The sequence below is a fragment of the Augochlora pura genome, chromosome 4, assembly GCF_028453695.1.
Source record: "Augochlora pura isolate Apur16 chromosome 4, APUR_v2.2.1, whole genome shotgun sequence".
Taxonomy (NCBI): domain Eukaryota; kingdom Metazoa; phylum Arthropoda; class Insecta; order Hymenoptera; family Halictidae; genus Augochlora; species Augochlora pura.
This window is the reverse complement of record NC_135775.1, coordinates 7826156-7838301: the sequence shown is the minus strand read 5'-3', so window position 1 is coordinate 7838301 and position 12146 is coordinate 7826156. Positions and strand designations below refer to the sequence as shown.

Below are 12146 nucleotides of genomic sequence, written 5' to 3'. Positions count from 1 at the left end.
CGCGATCGGGCAAGAGAGAGAGTGAGAGAGAGAGAGAGACAGAGAGGGGAGAGAGAGAGAGAGTCAGAGAAAGAGAGAGAGAGAGAAAGAGAGGAAGGGGGAGCGAGCGGCTAGAGAGCAAAGAAGACACGGGGTAGGGAGAGAGAGCGAACGAGAGTGTGGTCGAGCAAGGGGGAGGGGGAGGCCCGCAGGCCGGCCTGCGGCTCCGACTCAGTATCCCCGGAGCGACCGACTCGTGTACCCCGCGGAGGTGCTGTGTTTCCGTGCTCCAACGTGCGCAACACACACGAGAACACACACGCACACGCACCCGACTGTACCGACGTGTTTACGCGATCGTACACGCACGCGTACACCACGCACACAAGGCACCATCGGCGGAAAGGTGCGCGTACCTACGCGGGCCCCGCGCGCGTGTGCTCCGGTCCACACACCTGTTCCCCGAGGAGGAGACACGCTGACACACCGGGGACCCCGAAGCCGGACAGTTTAGCAACGCGTGTTTATCGCGACTGTTTGTGCTGCGCATGTGACAGGGGTGGATTCGAGACAGCGATACCACGCTCGCCCTCGGCGAGATCTCGTACTGAGCAGTGCTTGCCCCGCGCAGTGGTTGGTCGTGGCTCGACGATCGCTCGCTGGATTAATTGTCCACGATCAGCTGCGTCGGAGACTAGTTGGATTTTAGGGGGTTGTACCCGATGGTTGTGCTTGTGTTGTTTCGTCGAAAGGATCTAACCTCTCAGTGAACTATCGAGAGTTTACAGACTCTGATCGTCAACCCCTTCGAAAAACGCGTGCACGAGTGTTTGCCGTAGAAGCTTTTGCTTGACCACGTGCTGCGCTGGCTAGAGCCCCGAAGTGGGTTAGAGGATCCAAGCAGAGGGGACATGGTAAACAACCGCGGCGCACCGCGCAATTAATTGCCGAGGTCCGAAGTGAAACGATCGGGAGAAAGGGGGAGCACGAAGAGGATCCGCAGCGATATCGCGCGATCGAGCGCGAGGGAAAGGTACCTGTCGCGTAGTCGCGGCGCGTAAACATCTCGGTGCTGTATGCTCGGCTCTGCTGGTCTCTTCGTTGGAAAGCGAACCCGCGAGGAGGAGGCGACCTGCGGCGAAAATCCCGTGGACAATTCGAACGAAATCGTGGCGCTTGTCTGGGATCGAGAGCGGATTGTGTTAATTACCAGTGTGTAAAACAGTGTCGTCGTGAGGTTCGAGAACCGCGGCTGACCGAGTCGCACAAAGTGGAGAACCGTGAGACCAAGTGGATCGTATACGGTGTGTGCGTGGACCGGAAGTAGCGTCGGAGAAGTGTAGTGTGCCGATCGCGGCGGGCGGATCTGGCCGATCGAGATCGTGGATACAGGTGTGACGAGTGTTGCAACGATCGATTGAGGAATACCAAGCGGAACACAGATCTACGCCGTTGATAAATCGTTGGCTGGAGTGGCTGAGGAAGACCGCAGGTGACCCACGGGGAATGGTGATGCGGTAGTCGAGGGATTCCTCGAGGGAAGACATGAGGGCGGCCGCCGCCTACGTCCTGTTCCTTGCCCACCTCATACAGGTACGTGTACGCTTTATCTGCCCTATTCTCGACAACAGAGTCGCTCTTCCGTATTCGACTCATACGGGCATGTACGCTGTCACGGGGCTAATGAGTCTGACGGGGTACCACTCCGCACGCAATCGGACTCGTGTTCGCAATTTCGGAGCACGCGAGTTGATAATGTCGGAAATTCTTCGCAAAGAAGCGACCATCCGTCGCGAGAACCACGACGTGCTGTTATTAGATCTGTAGAGTCGAGGACTTTTATTTAAAAAGACCGAAACGATCCAAGTTTTAGAAGTTGTCCGGATGTATTGAAATTTTAGAATAGTCCGAGAGGTCCAGCATTTTCCTTTCGTTGTTTGTATTCTTGTTGGGAACAAAAAATCACCATGCATGGTTGCCCTCGGATGAAAGGTCGAGTCGGAAAATAGAGATCTTCGTCGTAATTTAAAGGGTCGACGGCCACCGCCGTGCGCCATGGCGGAAGCATGAATGCGGCAAGGAGGAATTCATCCTCTTGTCCAAACTAGAAACCTCGAAGAAAGAAGGAACCAGGTCTACTGAAAATTTCGATTGGAATAACGCAATCAAGCAGAAGATGCATAATCTTCTTATCCCGTTATTGTAATAATTGGTACTTGGAATTTTTTTAACGTACTTGTGCTGCAACTTCGATCTAAAGCTTTGTTTCCATTTGGAACTTAGTACCTCAGAGTATAATAAGACGGAAAATTGCAAAATTGATTAACACAAGTATTTGATCGTAAATTTATATGATACTTAACCCAATTTCGAAAGCGAACGCACACTTGAAAACTTGTATGCTTAGGAACTTCCATAGCCTCTTGCGTATTACGAGATAGTGATTCGAAACAGGATGGAAAAGTAGGTGAGGAATCGAAACGTCCACCATTCGAATTAGCATAAAATGTGGAAGCTGTGCGCCAGGAAGTATTTAGAACGTAGAAAGCGCATCGGATCAGGTTCGAGAGGATCGCGATAAATACTGATAGGGCGGAAGAAGCGGCCGGCGCGCGGCGTTTCTCATGCACCTGAAGCCCACGCAACGCAACGCGAAGGTGTGCACGCGTAATAACATTCTACCGTGGCGTCGTCTATGATCGAGCAAATTACTCGGGCAAAAGTCCAGTTAGACGCGACGCGGCCGCGCCGGAGACAGAGCAATTACTCGCCGATGCTTAATGATAACGTCGGGGGCCGCGATAAACCGTAATTACCCGGCCGCAAACGTTCCTGTCAGACGTATATCGATCCCGACCGCGGAAAAACGTAACATATTAATTACACGGATCGGGATGAACGACGCGCAAACTGTCGCAAAGTGGAGCGATTAGATAAGTAGCGGCGGGGCAGCGATGAATCATTCGATGCCGGTTTATTAACTTATCTTAGACACTAATTTGATGAATGCTTGAAGATGCTCGGCCGACACGTGTCCCGCTGCCCGCGCGACTCCTCAGCCCGATATCATCTTAATCGGTCGTTTCTTAATTTTCACGAATTACGAGCGTGCAAAAGTCCAGCCAACATTTAGTCCTCGTTACGGCGAAAAGAAGCAGCGCCACGAAGGTAGAATCCCACGCGAAGGTTGTTTTAATTGGTCGCGTACAGGGTCTTCGGTGTTTCGATTTCGAGGCAGATCCACGCGATAACATCGAACACGCGAACGACGCTCGATCGTATACCTTTTTCGTCGGACGATTTCGACGTGAATTACGCGACAGCCGAAGTAAACACCTTGAAGAGCGGCTCGAACTTCCAGCTGCGTCTCGCATTTGCTCGACGCTGTACACCGAGATTGCGATACACGCCGGTGTCCCACGACGGTTTCGCGTGTTTCCTCTTCTCTCCGTTTCTCCGCAACGTCTTTCGTCGCTTGCACAAGGATAGGAGGGCGGCGCGCCGCGTCCTTTCCTCCTTGTTCTCATCAAGGAGATACATACTTACGGTGTAACTACGGGCCTTTTTCCGCCGATGTTGCCTCGTCACCCACACTTATCATCTGGCCCTCGCCGGTGTACGCGGCGTATTGTGCGCCGCGCGGCTCCGGCCACGTATCCCCATTGTCCGCGCCGCGGTCGCGACCGCCCCGATACACCGTCGAAAAATGTATAACACGTTGCATCAGTGTAATGGGACGGTCTTATTTGTATCTTCCTGCGGTTATTACACGCTCTCGTGAACGCGTTGTGTTTGTTCAGGAAGTGTGCGCGCCCGGGACACGCAGCAATGGAGACGCTCGGACGGAAATCTTCGCGCCGCGCCGCGCCGCGCCGCGACGAATCGGACGGTGAAACCCGATTTATCTGATCGCCGGAGGAATAATACTGATTTTTTGTGCCCGATACGGGAATCGACTTGCTCGCGGGAGAATTTTTATGGTCTGGCACCCGCATTTCCTTCGGGTCATTAAGGATTTGTATTATCGCAGAGATTGCTCGCTGAATCTATATTTTCCTTTGGTAACCCGTTCTTCGACGACATACGTTGTCCCGTGTATCTAATAAGTTTCCTTGTTTATTAGTCATTTGGCATTTGCAGAAAGCTTTCCTCATTTTCTACACCGCCTGCTGGTCGTTTCTGTGTCACAGATTTCTTCAGCCGCTACAACATTCTCGGTTTTAATCGTCTGATTAATGTCTCGAATGCTTCAACTGTCTTCGTGAAAATACAATTTGTGCCACTTGCGTCACTCCCGCGTGAAATTCTCTAATCTACACATATATTGTATTTCTTCTCGTAGTTTTCCTATTTGCTCGTTTTCTCCGACTAAATCGGCCTATATTCACAGAAGACGATTCCAAACGGACGTTCAAATGTTAATTCCGAAACGGTGCGGAACTATAAATTAGGACGAATACCGGAGAATATTTTATGAGACAGACTGCGCATCCCGGTTCGAGCGTTTCGCGGAACCTACTCGACCAATTTATTTTCGCGATGAAATCGTTCGCAACAGACTGGCGACTTAAGAGCACCGGCATCTTCGGAGCGAAATCTCGTTGACGGATAAACACAGCCTCCATGTCAGTCGGAAACCTCGAAACGACCTTCCTAGGGACGATCTTCGATTTAAGCAACCCCGTGCTAGAATAATTGGAGCTTAGGAGCGAAAAGCTGCCGCACCATGGTCAAGAGTTATGGGTGGAGCGGCGGGAGGGAGGTCCGGTTGGTCCGCTGCAAATGACTTTCGAAGAAGCGCCGCGCGGCGAGAGGGCTGCTGCAGCAACGTTCGTCGTTCCCTCGATGATTTCGACCTAGTGCAATTAAGCGTCGCTGCTGCTCTCTTTCAATTACAGTCCGAGCGGAATTACCGTTATAACGCGCGGTGGTTGGCGGCCGAAAAAACTTGACCGAAAGTATTCCGAGAACCCGTGGTGCTTCGGCTGCTGAAACTTCTGTCACTTTGGAACACTTCGGCCTAAACCTGACTTTAACCCCTACGCCGCCGAGACACATGGGTCTTCCTCGGAACTGTTGCCTTGAACCTAATTCTGTGATCTTCAATTTGCCCTTAAATGGAGCTCGGAGCTAGTAGACGATAATTGTAGCCAGCCCTTTCTCTTTCTTGTTGGTCAATTTTTCTTGCACATGTTTGTAATTACACTTTTGGGGAGTAAATATTCTTCTTAAGGTGGTCGATGTTGTGTTAACGCAGTGTACGTTTTGTATCACGCGTTTATTTAACAATTATACCAATATAAGAAAAAACGAAACTTTTAGTATTATTTCTTACGCAGTAATTGCTCGGTAATTATTTATCGCGAGTTATTAGCGAACTGTGGATCTTCGTGTAAGATACAAATTTCTAAATTAATTGTATGAACTATAAGTTAGATAGAAATGTCTTTCCTGTTCTAATAATTCTGAAGAGTTGAAAGTAATGTGACAGTATCCATAAATTCATCTAATTCCTTTACAACGGTGTACTTGGTTTAATCATTTTCGTCATACGTGCATATAATCCATAATCTAGTGATTAGTGAATTTAATACAATTCCGATATCGACTGATTAATATCGAGCCCCTTCAGTTATTTTCAAAAAAGTTGAGCAAATTAAGTATTTGCAAATTTGCATTACATCTGATCCAGTGAGATGCTGAAATTATAAACCATATCATTTTAAAAATGATCTCTAGACTGTGAATTCTATGTATTTATGATAAATATGTATAAGTAAAACATAGTATAGCGAACAAATGAAAACAAGCTGAAAATGTGAATATATTAATTATAATTTGTAAGGGGGAAATAACATAGCACCCCACTCTTAAGTCTCGAAAAGATCCGCAATAGAAATCATAAATGGTAGTACGATTCCCCCGTTCTTCATTCACCCCATCTAAATCGTATATTTCCGCAAAGGATATAATGAGGGGTTGAGCTGCTCGTAGAATGTCCTCGAGGGTTGCACCGCGAAAATTCTGCGGATCGATTGTCTCTCGAGGGGATCGTACTTGAGCGTGACCGATCACCGTTGAATCCGGTCTACTCGTGTGTTTTTCGTGTCGGAAGCTGTGCTCGATCCATCTCGAGAGCACGTTCGTGGCGGGTAATTAAGACGCGCGGCGATGGGGGCCGATGAATTATAATCGGGGTCCCGGTCCCTGATAAAAGTCCGCCCGAGTGAATCCCTTCTGCCGACTGGTTCGCCTCGCGGTCCGGGCCTCGCATGTGCATTCGCGTCCGTCGAGAGATCGATCTCCCTGCATGAGCCTCCATAACGGGGGTTTACGATAATTGCTGGAAGCATCCTGCAATTTCAAGCTTAATGGACCGTCCGTACGTTCGTTCGGCCGGCCGGCCGGCTCTCGCCGTGCCGGCGCATAGAAATTCCATCGTCGCAGCGAGCGGGGGTTGGGGGATGAAAGGCCGCGGAAAATCGCAACGCGGGGATCCGACGCGAACGCGGAACCACTTCGGGGTGCATCGAACGATCTTCGCGATTCCCGTGAAATTGCTTTTTAATCGACACAAGGCCCGTGGCCGGCGTCGTAAAATTGGTGGATTCCTGCGCGGATCGCCGGTGGGTCTGTTTGAACATCATTCGAACCGATTATTTTATGACCGACTCTCGTTATTGCACTTCCTCGTCTTTTATGGATAAGCACAGGAAGAGGATGCTCGGCGACCGGAAGGAGTAACGGCGATACCGTTGGATACGTATGACGTATTGACGTTGCGTTTTCCTCCGTGCACGTTTATTCTTCTTTCCTAGACATTGTTTTATGCTTCGTGTGAATCGAACGACACACGCGAGTCACTGTGAACTATTTTATTCGCAGATTGACGTCTTCGTTTAATTTCAGTCAATAGTATATCATCTCCTGCTGATATTTTCCGCGTTTAGTATGTACAATTTTATAATTAACCTTCCGAGGACAAATGTCGACGTAATGATAACTTCAGGACAATATATCTACGTCCAATAGTCGCAAACATATATTAGGTGTGCAAGTTACTTTTAGTCTTCCATCATTCGACGATTAATAATTTGGACACTTAATTCGATTATGTACGTGATGAAGCATCTGGATCTCAGTTCTTTTCATTATCTAAACATTCGATACATAATCTAGCTTACTGAGTAAAATATTTACAATATTTTAAATGATCGACTTGCAATTCAATTATCGTAATTATGGATTTAATGATTTGTGCTCCTTACGCTAAAGTATAAAATAATCGATGAGAAATGTATAAACCGTTGTCGCATTTGTCGATAACAACAGATGGTTAATACATACGACAAGGTTTTTTGTTCTTCAAAAATGCGTTAAAGTATCGAGAAACTATAGTTTCCTCTTATAAGAGGAGTAAACTTTCACTGGGGAAACGTAACGGTGATTTTTCGACAAACGGAATCTCGAACTAGAAAAACTCGGTTTGCCGCCGAGTCCCGATCGAGAGCTCGAGGATCAAAGACCTTGAAAACGGCTCCGCGGCAGAATAGGTCGGATGAAAAGCTCCGCGAGGCATTCAATTCTTTTTTAATCGAGCTGTAACAGAGAGTCCATCGTAGACCGTGGACGGGCGGCTAGATGGGGTTGAGAAAAAGAGACGCTCGTATGCCCCGCGGCGTTCGATGACGACCCGTTTAGCGCATTAGCGAGCCGCTTCCGCTTTTACCCTGGGAACCGATCCCTGGCCTGGCCGCCTCGTGGCCCGTGATTTCTTGCTCTTCCTCTTCTTCTTTCGCCTCGTATCACCGCGCGGCCAATTATCAGCGGCTGGAGACGGCGCGTCGGCTGTGTCCTGCGAGAGAGAGAGAGAGAGGGAGAGAGATATCTTCTATATACGCGTGTGCATACGTCGGCGTCGGTGGCGTGACGCGAATTGGACGAAAAGGGGACGACGGGGAGCGATCGCTAGCGTGACGGAAATGATAAACGCGCCCCGGGCGAGGGAGCCGGCGAGGGAACCGGCGAGGAGGGAACAGGTGGAAGTACAAGGACGAGACGGGCGTAACACAGGTGCGGAAGTACCGTTCAGGAAAACTGCGAGCCCCGATCCCCGGACCGGATAAGGGAAATGCAAATGCGACGGTGTTCGCCTGGATATTAGAAAAACCGGGGATGGACGTCTCAATAAATCAGTGGAACGAGATCGAGCTATCCGAGGCCGAACGGAGTCGACGAAGAGGAAGCGAGTTCTCCGGACCCACGCGAACGCCAGAAGGAGATCGCTCGAAGAAATGGTACATCGCGAGTGCGATGGCGATTCTGGCGGAGGGAGAGAGAAAATAGCCACCAGGAATACCGGGAAGAAGGTGAAAACAGAGAGAAAGAGAGAGAGAGAGAGAGAGAGACGAGCAGGCCCAGAGGCTGCAGAGTTGGGCGGGTTAAAACGAAGCGTTTAGCTAGCGGTCACGCGAACCTCCTATAAAAATCAGCCCCGAGGCTCGCTTCGGCGGACGGTCTGCAGATAGACAGATAATGCCGTCTGCCGGTGATGCTGCTGCTGCTGTTGCTGCTGCTGCTGCTGCTGCTGGTGTGATGTGCCCTGCTGTTGTTGTGTTGCGTCGTGTTGCGTTCCGTGGCTGCGTGATGCTGTGTGTTGCGTTTCAGAGCCCGCGTTTTCTACCCTATGGACCATGGCGCACAGGTGCGTGCCTGCCAGTCCTTTCGCCATGATGGTTCACCAGCCTTCAACGGTGGCGGGCCGACCAGGAACCCGAGCATCGTTTTATGGGTTCGGAGAAAGGGAACGCGAACGTTCGGCATCTTTCGCGTAATGCGCGATAAATGGGGGCGTCGATGTTTGTAATCATTCGCTTCGCGAAATACTTGTGCGAGTCTGTTTGCGATAGTGCACGGTGGCTTCTTCCTGGACTCTTGAAGCAGTGTAACAATGTTGTCCTATTGACGACATCGTGATTGTGCACGAGTTTATGATTTGATAGAGCAGACACCTTGGTGACATCAAATTGAGTATTTTTAACAATCTGTGTTCTCTCACAAGATTCTTTTGTTTCGTTAATTTGTGTCAGGATCTCAGTATACCATAGTGATCGTTTCAATAGCATCTCGTTTTGGTTAACACTTAATTGACGACATCGACTTCATCATCGATAACTTTAATAACTTATAAAGTCATTTTTATAATATTATCAGAAGCTACGATCCTTAAGATTTTGTTTCATATTGCAATCATATTCCATGAGAGCTTTACTATTTCTTGGTTTAGTTTCTGTTCTTGACACTTTTCTTTCTCAACTGATTGTAATCATTGTCTTCATTTTAATATTATTTCGTTTCGTAGACAAATTACATTTTATACAAAAACATTGTAAAAGCTAAGAATATCCACGTCATCCCGGTTTTTACTTGGTACTTCATTTTGATACATTTTCACAAACATTTTCTTCTCGCTACGTCTGCAGCTGGACGTGGAGTTGATTTGAAAATGATTATCCAAGAATGGCGGCACGCTTCTCTCCTAACCGTTGAATTTTCGAAACCGCGACAAATGTCCGTAAGTCATTGGATATGTGTACTATTTCTTACGGCCGGTATACGAGCAATAAGAATACAGAACGCAATGACGTTTCTTCCACCGAGCATCTGCGACGAGGTCTGTTGCACGAAAACGAACGACTTCCATCTGGATTCGCCGACTTCTGGCTCGGACGTAGAAGCGATTTCACGGTCATCAACTAGACCAGGCGATGAAACAGCAACCTAGACTACACGGTCGGACTCGACTCAATTTCCAAGGTGCCGTCGTGATCGGCAAAAAGCATTTTGGAATTCCTTGGAATTATATCCGAAAAATCCTTGGTTTATCGGTTGCACCGGAGGGAAGCGGTGATTTCAGCGTCGTGACCACCTGGTCCAGCTTTCCCCAGCCTCGAGTATCGATTATCGGCCGCAACATGCCGTCGTTTTCGTGTTCAATGAACTTGGCCGAGACCTGTTTCGAACCATGCGATCTCGGCGAGGCCCCGGTCCCCGAATTTCCCTTTTCTCATTTATTGTCGCGCCGATCGATTTAATGGATCGGGGGCCCACACTGTCACGCGTTCTTACGCAACGTGTAATCGGGAGTAATCACCTCCGGGATCTATAGTCCGTTGATTAGAGGCTCGGCGAGCCGCTTTTTTTCGGCTTCCGAGGGGCTGATCGGTCTGCCCCACGGCAGATCAGATTGATTGTTTTTCGCGATCGTTCGCGCCGCCATGAATAAGCTGCAAAAGGAGCAACGAGCGTGGCCAAACAGCCGCGAAATTTACACCTGACGAATACGGAGCGTCGATCACTGAACGCGACACCACCACCACCACCACCACCATTCTTCGTCATGCTCGTTAAATTAATTCAGTCCGACCCATAAAAAGATGATTGAGCGGTCCCGCCGCGTCGTTACGGGCTGCGCGAATATACGAGGCCGATTTAAATACGCTTAAAGGTGAATCTTCCCGCTGTCACGAGGGATATTAACGCGGCGATATTTAATGGGTCGACGGCGAATGATCGCGGCGTCGGTTAATTGCAACACCTCTGTTCCAACACGCTAGGAACGTTCTACGCGTACAAGACCTTGGATTTATAGCGAGTAAAGTGTGCCTTTCTTAGGCAAAACATTTTACAGTCGAAATGAAGCTTTCATTTGCGCGCTAGTCAAGAATACTTGTTGCTGTTCCAAATCGCACGAGGAAATGAAACGCTCCCACGATTTTAATAATATGCCGACACTATTCCCGGATGATTACTTATGCACGCGACAGATCAAAAAAGAACGAGACGACGACCGCTGGTCAGTAACCCCGTCTCCGAAGAGTTTGAGAAGCGACGTTGCTTATCAATCAGGTGATTCGCATGTTAATGGACGGCAGGCTGGAAAAGGAGCCCAATAAAGGCGAATAAAGTTTGCGAGGGGGTCCGTCGGCCAGCGTGGTCGTTTGCATCTGAAGCACTCTCGTAAATCACTATTTCCCGATCGACAAAAGAAGGTAGCCGGCTACGGCATCGGGGAACAGGTTGTTACTGAGACTTGGAAGTTTTCGGATACCATGTATGTTGGTTAATAGAGCGAGACCAGCGTCTGCATTCTATCGGCGCAGCGAAACACGCTCACGGCTTGGAGGCCGCAAAACGGTCTTGACTCACACCTGTTCTTCTTGTTTCGAGTGTTCGATTCCTCCCGGCAGGCAGGTAGACGGATCAGGTTAAAGAAACTGGATGATCCTCGGAGACCCGAGCGTTCGATCGTGTTTCATCCACCGTTGACCGGGCTAACAAAAGCTCATCGATAACGGCCTGCCGTTTCTGCGCCGGCGACAAGTTCCCATGGCTCTTCCCACGGGGAACACGATCCACCCACGCAACGATTACTCCTTAAATCGCCTGAGAAAACGACGATCGGCCTCGTAAAAATTTCATCCTGCCGGCGGAATGGTAGCTGCGCGGAGATTGCGCACGCCTTGCTATAACAGCTACTCGGGGCTCATTGACGATACTGCTGCCCTTTAACTCTTCCGTTCCACAGTTGTTTGGACACCGCAGCTAAAACACAATGTCAAACCAGAAGCAGTCTACCTTATATACAGGGTCAATTGGAAGTCAAATGAATGCAAAAAAATTGAAAGAACAGAAAATTACGAAGTAACGCGATGCTTAAATAAGATCAACTGTGTATAGGAAAAGAAGAATCATTTTCAATTATCTAGCAATAGTTATGCCAAAATTGCATTAAAAGTCAGTGAAGCATAGTGTAGTGGAGCCGGTTATTGTGGAATTCGCCGTTGGTTTTTAGCTAATTGCTACGAATCTACATAATCAATTCCCATGAATATAGATAAAAATTCTTGTTACAGAAATTTTTACCCTGCGCCCCTTGTTTTAATAGTTATTTTAATTCATGCAGATTTATGCATAAATTCTTACGGATCATATAAATCCGAATGCCTATTTCAATATACGACAGTGATGAATGGGAATTACTGAGGAATGATCGAACCTCCTTTGTCTGATCACAATGACTTAATCTACTGAGAATCCGTCAAACGACTGGATATTTCAACACCGCGGAAGGACGACTTTAGAAAGTGGAATTCGCAAATTTCAAA

At 48.5% G+C, this 12146-nt stretch overlaps 1 protein-coding gene across 1 annotated transcript in view; it reads left to right on the top strand.

Moving 5' to 3' along the window:
- The first annotated feature begins 232 nt into the window (after positions 1-232).
- Positions 233-12146, top strand: part of Ser (protein serrate) — a 63743-nt gene continuing 51829 nt past the window's right edge. The window contains exon 1 of the mRNA XM_078178980.1: positions 233-1572. Within this exon, the coding sequence (XP_078035106.1) occupies positions 1525-1572 (48 nt within the window). The 5' untranslated portion in view covers positions 233-1524. The remainder of the gene's footprint in view (positions 1573-12146) is intronic.